This window comes from Centrocercus urophasianus, unplaced genomic scaffold, assembly GCF_019232065.1.
Source record: "Centrocercus urophasianus isolate 14NV4802_14NV808 unplaced genomic scaffold, USGS_Curo_1.0 seq_24, whole genome shotgun sequence".
Lineage (NCBI taxonomy): Eukaryota > Metazoa > Chordata > Aves > Galliformes > Phasianidae > Centrocercus > Centrocercus urophasianus.
The window spans coordinates 1,650,930-1,667,886 of record NW_024884800.1 but is presented as its reverse complement, the minus strand read 5'-3'; the positions used below and the strand labels follow the sequence as shown (position 1 = coordinate 1,667,886).

The 16,957-nt window shown below is 55.3% G+C and overlaps 1 protein-coding gene across 1 annotated transcript in view; it reads left to right on the top strand.

Annotated features, from left to right (window-relative positions):
- MID2 (midline 2) overlaps positions 1–16,748 on the top strand; it is a 49,985-nt gene extending 33,237 nt beyond the window's left edge. Inside the window, exons 4-10 of the mRNA XM_042825293.1 lie at positions 2,546–2,653; positions 5,134–5,282; positions 5,690–5,817; positions 6,255–6,398; positions 9,084–9,245; positions 13,729–13,936; positions 14,382–16,748. Of these exons, the coding sequence (XP_042681227.1) occupies positions 2,546–2,653; positions 5,134–5,282; positions 5,690–5,817; positions 6,255–6,398; positions 9,084–9,245; positions 13,729–13,936; positions 14,382–14,784 (1,302 nt within the window). The 3' untranslated portion in view covers positions 14,785–16,748. The remainder of the gene's footprint in view (positions 1–2,545; positions 2,654–5,133; positions 5,283–5,689; positions 5,818–6,254; positions 6,399–9,083; positions 9,246–13,728; positions 13,937–14,381) is intronic.
- Positions 16,749–16,957: the final 209 nt, after the last annotated feature.

Below are 16,957 nucleotides of genomic sequence, written 5' to 3'. Positions count from 1 at the left end.
AAGTGCTGAAAAAATATTGGCTGCAGCATCTCAAAGAGCAGAACCTGGACATCTGTCCGTCCCCCAGCTGGCCAAATGCTGTCATAATCATGGAACCAAAGTTTCTGCAGGTGCAGGCGAGGATGCAGTGTGAAGCCTACAGCTGCTGGCAGGGATCTGGGAGCTCAGGGGTGTGCTCTCACCTGGGGGATGATGTGGACTGCAGCAGGTCCCAGAACAGGAGCAAAGCCAGGCAGCTGCAGCTTGGAAGGGGACAAGGACAGAAGTGCTGGGAGCATCTGAGCACACAGTAGTGATCCTCAGCACTCTGGGAGTGCAGTGCAGCCCTCACCTGTGGCACAGGGCTGGTGTTCCCATCGCTGGGAAGAGCCTTCAGCCCCTTTGGATGGAGGAGGTGCTGCAGTTTTGAGTCTCTCATCCTCTGAACCTCTCAAGGGTTGTTGTGCTCGCCCTCCTGCAGACTGCCCACCCTCTTGTCTCTGTTGTGGCCTTGCTTTCCTTCCTGCTCCCAAACAGAGGCGGTGTGGCTCCCCGCATCCTTCCTGCTGTCAGGACAGTGATTGTGATCTCCCCTGCTTGCTGGGGCCAAAGAGCAGCGGTGGGGCTGATGGCAGCAGCACACGGAAGGGCTTTGTGCAGGGATTACAGGAGAGCGCTGATGGGAGAGAGGAGATCACCTTTAATCCCACCGAAGAAAGGGGCTTGGCTGACCTTGCTGCTTTGACCACTTGATCTGCAAAGCCCCTCTTGTTTGGATGTACATTCAGGCATCTCTTGTTTGTATTTGCAAGGGAGCTCCGTGCCAGCCATGCTTCTTGGCTGCAGCTGCTGGGCAATGTGCTCCCATGAAACCTTCGGCAGGAAGAAGGCAGCAATGCCTCGCTGTTGTCCCAAAGTACATACATCAATTAGTAGCAAATTCATTTGCAGCTTTGTTTGCTGAAGTGATACACGGAGAGGGGCTGTTGCAATTAATTACTTCTTAATGGGCCATCGATTTTTTTTTTAATTATTTTTATTTTTTTTCACTTGCTGAGTTGAGCAGCAGGTTCCTTAAACCTTCCCAGGGAGCGAAGGCACCGATCTGCTTCAAGGATTGCTGCTGCAGGGCCAGGGCTTTTGCCAGTGCTGTGGGATGATGCAGGAAGTGCTTAAGGCAGTATGAGGGGAATTTGCTTCACTCTCAGTCATTGCAGTGGGCCCCGGCTGGATATTGCAGCCCTGGAGCTTCCCACATGCACTGCCAGAGCTGCCTCACCATCCAGGGAGCTGGTGGGGGTGTGGGTGTGCAGGAAAGCATGTGGGGATGTAGGAAATGGGGATGTGGGAACAATGCAGGGATGTGAGTACAGACACACAGGGCTGCAGGGATGAGAGTATGCAGGATGTGGGGATGTGCACATACAAGGATGCAGGGATGCTGCGTGCACCATCTGGAGTCACTTTCCCACAGTGTCACACACGGGGGGAGGGGGGAAGAAGCTTTTGCTTGTGGAGCTGCATTTTGCTCCTCACCATCTGCAGCTCAGAGATGGGGCTCTGCCTCTCCTCCATCAGCACTTTCTACAACTGCCTGCCATGCTCAGGACCTCTCCCCATGGAGCTGAGGCACAGGGAAAGCACTCTGGAGGGAGCAGAGAGAGGGGGGGTGGGGGGGTTAGGTCTGCATGGGGCTGGGATCTGTATTGTGCTCCTGGGGAATTCAGGGATGTGGAGCTCTGATTGCTCCACTGCCTTCCTGCTGCTCTGAATCCTAGGTTTGATTCCCACCCCCCGCCACTACCTTGCAGCAGATTTTGAAGATTATCCTGTTTTTCTCAGCTGAGTTATCCTCGCACACCGTCAGCTGTCTCCCACTTGGCCATTGCATAACCTGCTGGCCAGCTTTAAAAAAAAGATCTCGTAGCAAATGTGTTTTGCTCAGGGATGGCTGCGGAGTTCTCCACTGTTGGAGATCGCTCTGAGAGCACAATGTGAAGAAAACCTGTTTCTGCCCTGCAGTTGGCTGTTTAATTGGCTGAGCAGCAGGGCTCGGGTCCCTGCCTCAGCTCCCTGAAGGCCTCGTGCTCCCAGCGCTGCTGGGCTTCCAGGTGGGAACGTGGACACGGGGGGAAGCTCATGGCTTTGTTCCACTTCCTCGCTGCTTTGGTTGGAATGAAGGCTGCAGCTCTATTGCTGCAGGTGGGGAAGGAAAGCGGAGGGGAGAGGGCCCTTCCTGGAGCTCCTTGCTGAGCGTAGACGTGGCCAGGGCAGTTCTCCAGCCACAGGCTTTAAACTGTGACAGATCCATTCCGTGGGTTGTATTCCTACCATCAGTGCTTGGGTCTGGGAGGTGTCACAGTGCAGGAAGCTGTGCTGGGTGCTCACTCCATTCTCCCTTTTGGTGCCATGGTAGTAGGAGCTGCCAGAGGGGCTCACATCCCGTTTCCTATCCCAGCTGATGGAGCGTGGCCACCTGCGGTCCCTGGTCTTTATTCGGAGCGCAGTGCCCTGTAGCAGCACCCTGGCAGCTCCAACCATGCATGCTTTTGTTTTCCCTGCCCAGGTGAACACAGCCATGCACGAGGCCAAGCTGATGGAGGAGTGTGACGAGCTGATGGAGATCATCCGCCAGCGTAAGCAGGTCATCGCCGTCAAGATCAAGGAGACGAAGGTAAGCACTGCATGAGTCCCCAGGGCTCCTCCTGCAAGCACCAGGCTTGCACAGTCGCTTGCATCAGCCCAGACAGCTTCCTCAGGGCTTTTCTATCACTGCACTGCTGATATAATAATGTAGAATTAATATTTAAGGGCCATCCCAGCCCTGCGCTGCATTGTAGCCCTAGGCAAGTTTTCCTGCCTTTCTGAGCCTGGGTATCCGTTGGGCTCCCACTCTGTGCACCCATTGCAGCACCCAGAGCTGAGCTGTGCTGCTTGTCCTGCCGGGAGCATCACCGCTCCAGCACTGGGTGTCTGCACACAAGGGCTGGGGATCAGCTCACCCCATGTGCATCTGTGCAAGAGCCAGTGTTGCCCTCGGGCACTGTGGACCCTCTTCTGCAGGGGTGGAAGCTTGGAAACGAGTGCTTTTATCCCAGCCACTTCAGGAAACATATTTTATGTAACGGTGCCTTCTGCTGGTCCATCTGTCTGTCTGCCTCTCACTTCCCACCCTCTCCCCCGAATGCATTTTGACCACGCTGTCCAGTTTCAGGCAGAACGCTGGCGCTCAGAGCTGGTTTTTCCTCCTGCTTGGTTTCTGGGGAGAACAGAGAGGCTCTGATGTGTTGCCCCACACTGGCAGCAGGAACTCAGCTGCGTTTGAACTCAAAGCAGTGAGCTGGTGCCTGAGCAGCTGCAATTCCAGCACCGTTGCTGCACGTGTGTGATGTGGGGCAGTGTGAGAGGATGGCTGTTTGGCAGTGGGTGAGCTGGGAGCGCAGCACAGCCACTGGGAACCCCTGCATGGTGCTCCTTGTGCATCCCCGGGTCTCCCAGCATCTCTGCTCTGAGCTGCTCGGGATGGGAGGTGTGAGAGACACGGTGGTTTCTAAGCAGCCTTTCTCAGGAGCCTGAGCTGCAAGCAGTGGAGAATTTAACAAGCACAAAAAAAGAAAAGCAGAGAGAGCTGGGGCTGGTGGCTGCCTGGGAATGCTCAGGCTGCACAGCAAGAAGCAGTGTGCTAAATTACCTTTGAGTTCTCCACTTCTGGGCTGCTCTTCCCAATGAGAAGCCCAGCACAGAGCGTGGGTGGCTGCTCGCTCCACAGACAAACCCCTCTGTTTTACAGTGGAAAAAGCATCAGCTGTGCAGGGAGGCAGCTTGAAGCGATGCTCACCTAACAGCAGCCCCTTTCCTCCCCCTGCAACCTTTGCCATCAGGGACTTACAGACATGTGGGTACTGGTGTCCCTGGGGGAGGCTGTGAGCTCCTGGGGCTGCAGTGCAGGTGGTGATGCCGTGTGGGGACGCATCCCCGTGCACCAGAGCTGCTCTGCCTTCAAACAGCACAGACCAGAGCTGCAGTCCGAGGCTTGTGAAGATTGAGAATCCCCAGAGATGAGCGCTGCGGGCTCTGCTGCTTGCTGGGATGTGGTCAGAAGGAGCTGGTGCCTGGGCACGCCATCATAGCAAGGGCCGGGGCTGGTGCTGTGCTCTCTCCTCTCTTGAAGCTTGTCTTTTCATTTCTGGGCCCCCTGGCCTCCCTTTCCTCAACTGGAGCAGTTTGAAGCCTATCTGCTGGCTTCCCACCCCCATGCTGTCTGTGTGCAGCTCACGCAGTGGTTCTGGAGCTGGGAACCCAGTGCTCTGTGAGAGGCCTGGCTATCAGCATCGAATCAGTGGGATTTGCTGGCTGGGGACGCAGTGACAGCGCTGACACCTGGGAGAGCAGCTCCAGCAGCTGCTGTCAGCTGCCAGCACTGCAGCTCGGCTGCTTGACAAGTCCCAGCCACTATGGGCATGGACTGACAGTGTGCTGGGGGGGCACGGGGTGATGCAGCAGAGTGAGGGGGTTATCATTAAAAGATGAAAAACGGGAGGAGGGATTGATGTCAGGATGAGCTGCGTGCAGGTGAGCAGTGCAGAGCACCAGCTGTGCCCGGGGGGTGGGATGACTGTGGGTGGGCACATGGAGCACAGGGAATGGGGATGGACCTCCAGTCTTGTGACTGGCTCATTGCCTGCTCTAATTCAGTGCACCCCACAGAAACGTGAGTGCTGCAGCCCGTGAGCGATGCCAGGGATGAACACTGTTCCTACAGCTCGGTCCTTGCTGCATGCTGAGGGTTTCTAAGGGGTTTTCACTGAGCTTCTCCCCCATTGGTTCTTCTGAGAACTGACATTCGGTTGGGTTTCTCTGTTCCCTTGAGCACCCGTGGTACTCCCATGAGATGTGTCACCAAGCCTGTTGTCTTTGTTTCTTCCTTTGTGGCTTGCTTGGTGCTGTCTGTCAGTAAATACTCCCCAAGGAGCCCCATAGGAAAGAGACCAAGTGGTCAGAGGGTCTTGGAGTGGGTCAGCACTGCACAGGACTTGCTGGGATACCAGTGGGGGTGGAGCAGAGGCTGCTGTGCCCTATGCTACAGTGCAACACTGGCGCTCCTTTCCCATCCATCCAGCTGAGCACCACCGCCTTGCTGTGCTCACCCCACAGGTGATGAAGCTGAGGAAGCTGGCCCAGCAGGTCGCCAACTGCCGGCAGTGCCTCGAGCGCTCCACGGTCCTCATCAACCAAGCAGAGCACATCCTGAAGGAGAATGACCACGCTCGCTTCCTGCAGACAGCCCGGAACGTGGCGGAGAGGTGGGTGGCAGCCTGGTTGCCTAACTGCTGTGAGATAGCCTGCAGTGATCCCATTGTGTCCCCCGAGTGCTGCCCTCGGATAGCACTGCTGGTGGTGGCAGGGCAGGAGCTGCGTGGCACCTCTGAAGGGTGCTGAGGGATGCAGCCTGGCTCCCCAATCAGGCAATAGCAGTGAGAGCACCGATGTGGGGAGAGCCAAGCTGGGGCATGGGGGTGGGACCCCCCAGTGATGGGCCCCCAGCTCTATGCCCTGTTCCTGACACTCCGCTGGGTGTCGTGCTGCATCACCTGCTGTCCCCTGCTGCCATGCCGTGTCACCGTGGGGCTGCTCACCCCCTTCCCACCAGTCGGGAGTCGGGAGCAGAGTGCACCCCGATGCGGATTGATGGGCTCTTCTCTCCTTTCAGGGTCGCCATGGCAACTGCATCCTCTCAAGTTCTGATACCAGATATCAATTTTAATGACGCCTTTGAAAACTTCGCCTTGGATTTTTCCAGAGAGAAGAAACTGCTGGAGGGGTTGGATTATCTCACCGGTGAGCACAGGGGCACGTAACCCCAGCTCTGCCCCCCAGCACTGCCACTTTCCCCCCACCGAGTGCTGGGAGGGGGGATTTTAAACCGGGTCAATGGTGGGTCATAGCAGAGCAGAAGCCCCAAGGCAGTGATGTCTTCCCATCATCCTGTCGGCACCACAGGAGTTCAGAAAGTGGGGGAAAAAATGATGCTCTGCACCAGTGATGGAGGAGGTGATGCCCCCAGGGTGGGACAGACAAGGAGGCATGGGAATAAACTGCTTGCTGGGGCTGGAGAGCCAGGGGGAAGGCTGGGGGCTGTGGGGAGGTGAGGACATTGTTACTTAACTTGTAAAATGAGGCTCTGCTCCCTGCGTGAGCCTCATAAAGAGCAAAAAAAAAAGCCCAATGCGTATGACAGCAAGCAAACAGCAGCTTGTTGAAATCACTCCCTGCAGCGCCGAACCCTCCGTCTGTGCGTGAGGAGCTCTGCACAGCCTCCCATGACACCATCACAGTCCACTGGATCTCGGAGGATGAGTTCAGCGTCAGCTCCTACGAGCTCCAGTACACCATCTTCACCGGGCAAGCCAACTTCATCAGTAAGTCGCTGCTTATTGAGCAGCCCCCAACCCAAAAGTAGGCATCGCAGAAGCGGGGATGCTGATCTCATGTTCTGCAGGAGGGCACAGCTGGCCTGGTGCATCAGCCGGGGGCTCAGGTAGAGCACAGCAGGAAATGCCTAAGGGATGGGGTTTCTGTTTAATTTTCCCCCCTTCTTAAAAATGATGGTTTAAAATGACACTTAAAGTGATCTAAATGGGCTCTCAGCTCTTGAGCACCAAGCGATTGCCATGGTGGGGAGAGGTGGTGGAAAGGGCAGGGCTTGGAGCTGTGACGGCCCAGCAGCCCTCAAGGGTGGGCAAGTCACATCTGCACTCTCCATCAGATTTTCCTCATCATTCTCTGTCAGAAAACATTATTTAAAAGCCAAACACAGAAGCTGGTTTGGTTGCACTTGGAGGAAAGGGAAATTTGTGGGTCTCCACGGAGGGGCAGAAGAGTGGCTTGGTCAGAAAGCCAAGGGCTGTTTGCTGTGATTTCATGTGATACAGCCTTATTCCTGCAATTTGAGAGGGTTTGCATGGATGTGTTAATTGGAGCACAAAAGTACATCTTCCAGTTTGTCCATCCTGGAATGGTGCCCCTGGGAGAGAGCAGCATCCCAGCAGGATGGCCAGGCACTGATGTTCTGCTCCTGGCTGTGCCTCGGGATGCTCAGTGCTGGAGGATGCACTCCCCAGATGCTCTGCATGGACTTTTTGAGCTTCCATTAGCTTATGTAACTTCACAGGAAGATGGAGGTTCAGGAAGGCTGTGAAGTGCCCTGTGCTGCATGCAGGAAGCTTCTCCTGCCACGTCCTGCTGGCGGCTCCCAGAGCTGATAAACGTGCATCCCTACAGCCAGGAGTGGAAAATGCTGATTGATTTCCTCTTGGCCAGACATTGCCTTTAGTTACCTGGTCCTACAGCATCCGGATGTCCCCACCCTGCTGCTCTGTGTTCCCCCTCTCCTACAAACACCTTTTCTCCAATGTTTTGCTCTTCTCTCAGAGCTCGGTGAGCATTTTAGGCATCCCCAGCCTCCATCCCCGTGCCAGCTGCCAGCTGAGGAAGGACCACTGAGCCGTTCAGGGGCTGAGAGGCACCAGGAGGTCTTTGCCCCACTCTCAGTGTGGACTGGAGCCCACTCAGGGCTCAGCCCCATGGGATGGAGAGCACGGACCCCGTGCCCTGTGCTCAGTGCCTGAGGGTGGGATGGGCTTTGGCAGAGGTGGGAATGACAAGGCTGTGGTGATGAGCAGCAAGGAGAGCCCGAAGGGGCAGGTGTCTGCAGCAGCTTCCTTGGCCTCCTTCTTGAAGAAGGAGGAAAGAAAACATCAGTTAACACCTCCAAGCAGAAAATGAATAATATATTGTGACTTGCAATAACGTGTTCAGGACCGGGCAATGAAAGAGTCTGAGTTCTGCAGGAACCCATGCGTGAAGAGGTGATGAAAATAGCACACAGGGCTCACCAAGCAGAGCACCTGTGGGCTTCCAGCAGGGCAGGTGCCTGCTCATGACACACAGCTGCTCGTGCACAGCTTCCCCTGCATGCTGCCTTTACATCTGAGTGCTCGGCAGGACGCAGGTGTTTTGTGTAGATGACAAACGCTGCGATAAAAAGGATGTTTTCCAGCTTTGGCAAGGAGAGGAGCCCTCAGAGCCCTCCAGGCCAAGCCTTTCTTGGTAGCTTTGAAAAGGACACCCGCTTTGGAGGCTGAATTGCTCCATGATTGCCATCTCTCAGCCACTCTGCCCTTTGCTGGGCCGGATCCCAAGGTGGCTCTTGGCTGCAGGGAGATAACAGCCGCCACAGCTCTGCCTGCAGGATACCGTCGCTATCATTGCTGTTGGATTTTCTACTTCAGATAGCATTGCTCTGCTCCCCTAGGCGGCTTCCATGTGTACTTCAGACCAAATCCTTGCTGACAACGACTGCAAGCTCTGGCTGAGCGAGCCGCGGGGGAGGAATAATCCCAGTGCTGTCCCCACGTGAGCCTTCGAGGAGGAGCTGTGGAGTGTTTTCCCGGCTCCCGACGCACAGCTGTGCACACACACACATGGATGGCAGGATGCTGGAATCCCTCCTCCAGCAGCACGCCTTCCCAGCCCACTCCTCACATGCCGTCTCACACCTCGCCCCCAGACCTGCTGGATTGCAGGGAGCCCCCAGCTCCTACCACTGAGCATCATTGATTCTCCTTATGCTGAAGGCAGCGCTCCCACGTTGCAGTATCAGCCCCAGAGCTGCTTTTTGATAGCACAGAGCTTCTGTAGCTGCAGTGGATTCTATGGGGCACCAGCTGCCCACAGCCTCTTGGTGCTAGCTCAGCTGTTGCCCTCAGAACTGGCAGCTCCCTTTGCCCTCAGAAGGTCTTTCTTGCCCTGGGACCTGCTGCACATGACAGTGCTTTTCTCCTTTCCTGTAGCACTGTGTTGTGGAATCACAGAATGGCTGAGGTTGGAAGGGACCTTTAAGATTAAGGAGTTCCAACTCCTGCTGTGGGTTGTAAGGAGTCACCCCATCTTTAATACATCGCTGTGCTTTCAGTGTATCTGTCAAACAAACCCCTGCAGCGTTAGGGCTCGGGGCCTCCACAGTCTCCTCATTAATTTCTGTTCCCAGAAGGAGCCCTTTCCCTTACCCAGGAGTAACCCTTTCCCCTTCTCCTATATGGCAGGTCTCTACAACTCCATGGACAGCTGGATGATCGTCCCCAACATCAAGCAGAACCACTACACCGTGCACGGGCTGCAGAGCGGCACCCGCTACATTTTCCTGGTCAAGGCCATCAACCAGGCGGGCAGCCGGAACAGCGAGCCTGCACGGCTCAAAACCAACAGTACGTATGGCAGGGAGCGGAGCAGTGATCCCCAGCATCACCTCCCTGCCCTGCTGGGACTTGTCTCAGGGCTGTGTCACCCAACGTGTTCCAATCAGCTCTCTGCTGGGGTTTAGGGGCTCATAGGGTCACAGAATGGCTGGGTTGGAAGGAATCTTCGTGCCCACCCAGCCCTACTCCTGTACCGTGGGCTGCGTATCCCACCAGCTCAGGGCCCACCTGCAGCCTGTGGCACCTCAGAGATGGGCAGCCCCATCTCTGGGCAGCAGTGCACAGCCTCACCGCCCTCTGAGCAAAGCATTTCTGCCCACCCTGTGACCTAAAGCTCCCCTCTTTTAGCTTAAAGCCATTCCCTCCAAGCCTGGTGAGCACAGCGCTCCTTCGGGCTTCTCTCCGTGACGCTGCAATCACTCAAGGCTTTGAAAGCTCTGAGTAGGCTTTTGAAATGATTTATTGCTTCCACCTCCTCGTTTTCTTTGCGAAACCTGCGCAACCTTAAACAAAATGAGCTGAAGTGGAGTCGGTGCACTGGTGGGGTGGGGGAGCTGCCGAGATGGGCAGGCTCCAATCCCGCTCTGCCTTGTTTGTTAACAATGCATCCCTCCCACGGCTGCTGTTTTTGAGAGCTTTCTAAGTGCCTTGAGAGGCGCTCGCTGTGGAAATAAGAAATTGGGGACTTGACAAGCCAGGAGCAGCGGTGTGACACAGCAGCACGGAGGGGAGCAAAGGCTCTTGCTTCAGCAGCTCCCCGGGGACAGAGCTCACTCCGGGGCTTTTTTAGCCAAGTGTCATTTGCTGGAGACAGGGGCATGATGCTGAGCGCTCTGCTTGGCAGCTGAACTCCATTTAGGAGAATAAATCGGCGCCCAGTCGGGCTTTGAACTCCCCTTGTCGCTCAGATGTGTCTGCAGCACTTGTTAAAATCTGGAGCAGGCATTGCCTGAAGCGCTACACAAATTATTTTGTGTTTCTGTGGCTTTGAGGAGCTCCTTCCTTCGGCAGCAGTCCCAGTGCCTGCAGCTCTGCTGCTCTTCGGGCCACCAATGGTTGGTGGCTGATGGTGCCCAGTGGCTGATGGCCAGCCTTGCTGCTTACCTTCTGACTTCGCCTATTGCTGCCTGCTTTTATGTGCTGTAAAGCTTCCAGGTTTCTGGAGCAGAGAGCTGTCATTCTGGCCGCAGGGATGGGCTGTGCACATGAAAGGGGCTCATTGGTCATCCTTGGCCAGATTTCTGTGTGACGGTGCTAGCTTGACTTTGGGGCTGTGCCTGGTGCCTTGCAGCCTGTCCCACCTCTCCGTACAGCAGGATGTGGGCAGCTGGATGGAGAGGGGTGGCACCCATCTGGGACAGGGAGATGAGAGGAAAGGAGGTGCAGTGATTTGGCGAAGGGATGCCTCCTCTCGAGGTTGTATTTTCACAAAATCACAGAAGGTCAGAAAAGATCTCTACGATCACCAAGAGCAACCAACCCATTGCCACCGTGCCCGCTAAGGCCACGTTCCTGCCTGATGTCCTTGGGCAGGGGGCACTGAGGAGGGATGTTCTCTTCCTGCATGCCAAACCTCAGGTCAAGGGGTGCCGCGTGGTGCTGAGCATCCAGCACAAATCGAGCTCTGGGATTTTGTGTGTGAAGTCAACGGGATGCTGTAATACCTGTGAACTGTAGGTGGTTGTGCCCTGCAGCAGTGGGTGCTGGAGAAAGCCCCAGCTGGGGTTGAAGGATGGTCCATAGCCCAGAGTTTCCAACAGAAAGCCATGAAATGCTGGTGTGGGATGCTGCCCTTGTCAACGCGGAGCTGCGTGCTTCTCTTCTTTCCCAGTGGACAATTAGGAGACAGCATGCACTTTCCAGCTGCTGTAAGCTCCGTGGAGGTGTCAGCAGTTCGACGGGCAGGGCCAATTAGCACGTTTCACAGCCTCCTTTGTGCTCCCAGAGCGCTGTTTGGAGAGATGGCTTTGCCACAGAAGGTCAGTGTCAGGGCACATTGATTTCTGCAGCATCAGCGCTGCCACTAAATCTGTGTTTTCAAGCTGCCCTGAGCAGAAGAGCTGGGGGAAAAGAGCTTTGGTCTGGTGACAGGAAGAAACCTTTTGCTGAAGCTGTTCTTGGATAGGTCTTAATTATTAGCAAGTGTCCAAAAGTGGCTGAAACTGACAGAATGAGGGACTGTGCAAGGGATGGCCGTAAATGAAGCGCATGGGAGATGTTCTCCATGCTCCTCACCGTGACCGTTGTGGGCAGGTCTGATTCTCATGCTCATTTCTGTCTTTTCCTGATCTGTTTGAGACCCTGAGGGTCATACAGTGCCTCATTAGAGAGGTGGGCTTGCAGCAGTGTGAGCAGCTCTGCTGTTAGCAGCAGGAACGTGGCAGTGCTGATGCTTCCTATGGAGCAAGGTGAGATGAGCGCGATCCCGAAGCAAGCTGGGAGTGTTGGAAGCTTCATAGGTCTGAACAGATTAACTCAGCATCGTGGCTTTGCTTCTTCAAAGTGATGGGAGGACGACAGTCGCTGCTCTCCAGACCTCTGCCAGGGGTCTTGTGCTGTTCCTGACTGCACAGCTGGATGGCCCAGCTGGAAGCTCACAGCCAGGTTTGTGCTGCAGTGCTGGTGGCACTGGGGTGGACGGATGGAGCAGCGATGACACCAGCTGTGGCATTTACTCAGCTGGAGCTCAACTAACACAGGTGAGCTCAGGGCAGTCAGCAGGAGCTGCTGAGTCTTTCCAGCCTTTGTTTCTTTCCATGAAGCCTTGACAAAAGCTGGTGATGCTGCTGGCCCCTTCCTTGCAATGTGCTGGTAAGGTGAGCAGAGAACTGAGCAATTCACCCAGGATGGGGATGGGCATTGCCCACGTTGGGCAGGGGTCTCTGCCTGCCCCAAGGCTTCATTAACCCTTAACTTGTCCTAGTGGCACGTCCCACAAGCCCAAGGCCAGGATTTCCTCTTTGCTGCTGACCTCAGAAAGGGGTCAGCTCCAGCCAGAGGACGCGTGTGCCTCTGTCCTGATGAAGCTGGGTATTTTTATCCCTCCCTTCCTCCAAGCTTGTCTCTCTGTGTTACTGCTGGGAAAAGGCAGATCTCAAAATATTCCAGAAGCTGTAGGATAAGATCACTCTCAGTCTGCAGCTTTACTTTCAGCCCTCCCCACTCATTTATCTCACAATAAATGAATTTTCTCAAGGAAAATAAACGTGAACCACCAGAGCAAGCAGAGAGCGATGTGGATGAGCTCAGTTACAGGGCTGCACTGGAAAGCTCTGCACACTGCCTTGGCTCTGTTTGCAACACTTCCTAAGACGTGGATTTCCAACAGCCTTGCTGGAAGCATTGGCCAGGTGCTGTGCCTCTCCAAGCCTCAGTTTGCACAGCTGAAAAAGCAGGAGGGGTGGCTGGCTGCATGCTGTGGGGGCTGCCAGCAACAGGCAGTGGGTTTCAGCTATTAAGTGGTCCTATAGCAGCTGCCCCATTTGCTTTGCTCTGTGCTGAATTAGACAGATCCCTCTCCAAATCACATCCGGGCTCTGTAGGATGTTTGTAGGATGTGACAGGGCCAGGTCCCCACTGCCATGCGTTGCATCTGAAAAGCTGAGAGGGTGGGATTTGAAAACCAACTGAGTTACGTCACCTGTGCAGGCGAACGTCACACAGCCACGTTGGTTTGGCTGTCAGAGGGCTGCTAACCCAACATGAGAATTGCAGCTGTGTTCCGAGCCCAAAAGGTCTGCAGAATCCATCAGACTTGGCTGTGTTGGAGAAGGAAGGCTGTGTGCTCCCAGCTGGCTCCGTGCTCACTTCCAGCCTCAGCCAAACACGGGCTGCACTCAATGCCTTTGGTTTGCTTCCAAGCCCAAGCTGTCTTCTCCAGGCGTCCCAGCCCTTGTTTGGCAGCAGAGAAACACTGGAAAACCTCAGGCATGTTTCCTGTAAAGTGTAATAGCAGCCTGCACTGCAGGGAGCGAGCTGTGTCGGCTGTTGATGGGGACTTGGGGACATGCTTGATGCTGCACTACTTCTTCTGTGATTCAATATTGTTATAGCAGCACTTAAGGGTCTATTCTCCCTTCTCTCTGCTCGTATAACTCTCATTACTGCTAATAGAGTATGGATCTGTTAGGGGATTCAGGCAGGCTGTACGCCTTGCCCAGAGTGCTGCGCGGTCCTTAATGGTGTCATCAGTGCCTTTTCCATTAGCTGGAAACATCCCCTCTCTCCGCCACAGCATTTTACAACATTAACAGCAAGCAAAAGGGAGTGTTTTGGACAAGGGAATGAGGCATATGAACGGGACAATGTGCAATAAAAAGGCTTCCAGTGTTCCAGGATCATACATGCTGGGGATGCTATCTCTATCCCAGTAGCGCCTTTGGCTCATGGGGAAATATACCAAGAGCCTGGGGCAGATGTTTCCTGCCTGCATTCTGCCTGCACAGCGATGACAGCACCCACAAATAGTAACCTACACGTCCTCTTCTAATAGGTCAGCCTTTTAAGCTGGACCCCAAGATGGCCCACAAGAAGTTGAAGATCTCCAACGATGGGCTGCAGATGGAGAAGGACGAGAGCTCCCTGAAGAAGAGCCACACGCCAGAGAGGTTCAGTGGGACCGGGTGCTACGGTGCGGCGGGCAACGTCTTCATCGACAGCGGCTGCCACTACTGGGAGGTGGTGGTGGGCTCCTCCACTTGGTAGGCACCCCCTGACCTTTCCTCCATCTCTTGGAGGCCCTCAGTATCCCCTGAGTTGCCGTGCACTGTGCTGGGGTTCAAGTCTGGGGTTACTCAAGGTTGGAGAGTTGGACGCTGTTGTCATGGCTGGGACCTGGCATTGGGCTGGCTGTGGGTGCAGTGCTCTGTGAGCGCCTCCTCTCTGCCAGAAGGCTGTGGGATGGCCCCAAAAAGACTGCAAGGTGAAGCGTTACGTGTCTATTTCTCTCCCCTGCTGACCTCACCAATGCAGCTCTTGCCTTGATGGCACCATCGTTGGGTTCAGGCTCTTGGCATGCGTTCCTGTGCAAGCAGCCAGAGATGTGTCCAGCCTGCACAGGCTGGTGAAACACAACCCAACGCACATTGGGGTTAGATTCAGTCTCACAGTGAGGTCTCTGAGCAAAGCTTCTCCTCTCTCTCCCAGGTACGCCATCGGCGTGGCTTACAAGTCGGCTCCCAAGAACGAGTGGATCGGGAAGAACTCCTCATCTTGGGTCTTCTCCCGCTGCAACAACAACTTCGTGGTGAGGCACAACAACAAGGAGATGCTGGTGGAGGTGCACCCGCAGATGAAGCGCCTCGGCGTCCTCCTGGATTACGACAACAACGCGCTCTCCTTCTATGACCCGGCCAACTCCCTGCACCTGCACACCTTCGAGGTCTCCTTCATCCTCCCGGTGTGCCCCACGTTCACTATCTGGAACAAATCCTTGATGATCCTCTCGGGTCTGCCTGCCCCAGACTTCATAGATTACCCAGAGCAGCAGGAGTGTAACTGCAGGCCCCAGGAGTCCCCGTATGTATCAGGGATGAAAGCCTGTCACTAGGAGCGATCCTGCCCCACGGCGGTACCGGTGATGTGGGCCGGGGCTGGCGGTGGGCACCAGGAGCCCTCCGAGCCACAGAGCAGCCACAATGCTCCAACAGGAGGGCACCCACCTGCGGCTCGTTTTATTTTTAAGGGGAAAACAAAAGAACCTCTGAAAATAAACTCCTGTTGGCCGGCTCCACGTGTGCACGCCAGGCTCCTGCAGCATCTTCGTGGCTCTCCCCGGGCAGATCGTCACGTGGATGGTTTTGTTTCCCTGCATCCAGGATGGGCTTTTGGGTGATGTTCTCAGGTGCCGTGGTGGTCAGGGGGGGATGTCTGGTGCATCCCTGCGGGTTGGGGCTGCAGGGATTGGCTTTCTGGAGACCACGAGAGGCAGGTGGGATCTGAGTGTTGTTCTATGGGGAGGGCTCTGCGTTTGACCAACATTTGGCAGCTTGCCTGGGTCTGTGGTCCCCATCCCTCCGGCCCACCTCATGTCTTGTGGGAGACCCCATTTCACAAGGGAGACCCCACATGAGTGTTTCCTAGGAGTTGGGTGAGGCGCTTTGTGCCCCTGGCACAGATGCTTCTGTTGGCTTTGTGTCTGCTGTCCCTGCAGACAGAATGCAGCTCCCATGCTGAGCAGAGGTGCTCAAAGGCCATCTTTGTTCTTTCTGACCCAAAAGCTCAATTTCAGACCCCAGAATCTTGGCACTCACTTTGTTCCCTGCCGTGGAGAAGCCATCCTGTTTGCTCTGTGGCGAAGGAGCCCTGGTTCCCCAATGAGCTGCCACCAGTGCTCCAGTACCTAAGCACCAAGCTGGGACCAATGAGGCCATGGGGCAGCGTGGCAGCATGGGATGTGCTGATGCACAAGCTTTGGTCCATGGTGTTGAAAATTCCTTTTTTCTCTCTGGTCTTACCTTGGTGGCATCACATGTTGACCAAAGCTGAGGCTGGCCAGCTCCGCCCGTCCTTTCCTTGCCTTTTCTTTTTTTGTTGTTGCAATGGGGAGAGACCCTTGGACATTGCTGATAGGAAACTACCTCAAAGCCCAGCCCCAGAGGGGTGGGTGGCCGGCTCAGACAGCACACGACAGCACCTGGGGGCTCATCCCACAGCAGGGAGGGGGCACAGGGGCTGAGTGAGGAGTCCCCACCAGTGAGCCACCCTGGGGAACACTTGTCACTAAGGGACGCAGGGACTGCATGGACACATGTGAGAGCACGGGGTGGGGAAGCAGCAGGGTCACACCTGCCAGCCCCACAGCTAAGCACACGAACACAATTCACTTTACGAGGCTGAGCTGCCTTTTTTGGTTGGATGTTTTGTTCCCAAAGCCCTGTGGGTCTTTTCCCTGTGTGCTGCTCGCACTGCGCCAACCTCCAGCAAACGGCCAAGCACTGGAGATGGATTTCAGCTTCTGCAATCCGGGGCCAAGCTTTCTGCTGGCACCGGCACCGCTTATTGCCAGAGGACTCAGCGCATCCAGTAAAGCACACGAGCCATTACCGTGACGTTTGCACCTGATGAAATTGCACTAATTGCTGCGGGATCCCCGCGCGTCTCCTTCCCACGGCATCTGGGTCAACCACGTTGTCTTCTCCTGGTTGAGGAAAAGCAAAACCCAGCACTGCCGGGGAATGGGAGCTGTGGCCCCTCCCTGCTCCTCACCCCGCTGCAGCCTGTGCCCCCAGCCCACATCCCACTGACAAAAACCCGACCGGTGTGTGATGGCACGCGGGCAGTTGTAGCCCATCTGGGTTTATGAATGGCCCACGGTTATGAATGAGCACGTTTCCCACGGGCATGGGGGTTGGGGTCCCATGGGACTGAGGGTGCTGCCAGCCCCGTTCCTCCCAGTGACCCCACTGTACAGAATGGGGACGTGGGAAAACCCTGTCTGCCATGTTCTCTTCCACGTGTAACATACTTGTTTCGGTTTTGTTTTGGGGGAGGGTTGCTTTACCTTTTTATGTTTTCTTCCTTTCTTTTTTTTTTTTTGGGGGGGGGGGGGGGAGGCGGGGGGGGGCAAATTCTTTGTTAATGTGTATATATATATATATAAAAATATAATATAATATATATACGTTACTGAGTGTGTCTGCGTGGCAGAGATTGTGCGGCGTGTGGCTTCCGTGTGGCACTAAGTGCTCCTTCTGGCCATCCCCAACCCTCTGACAGCACCA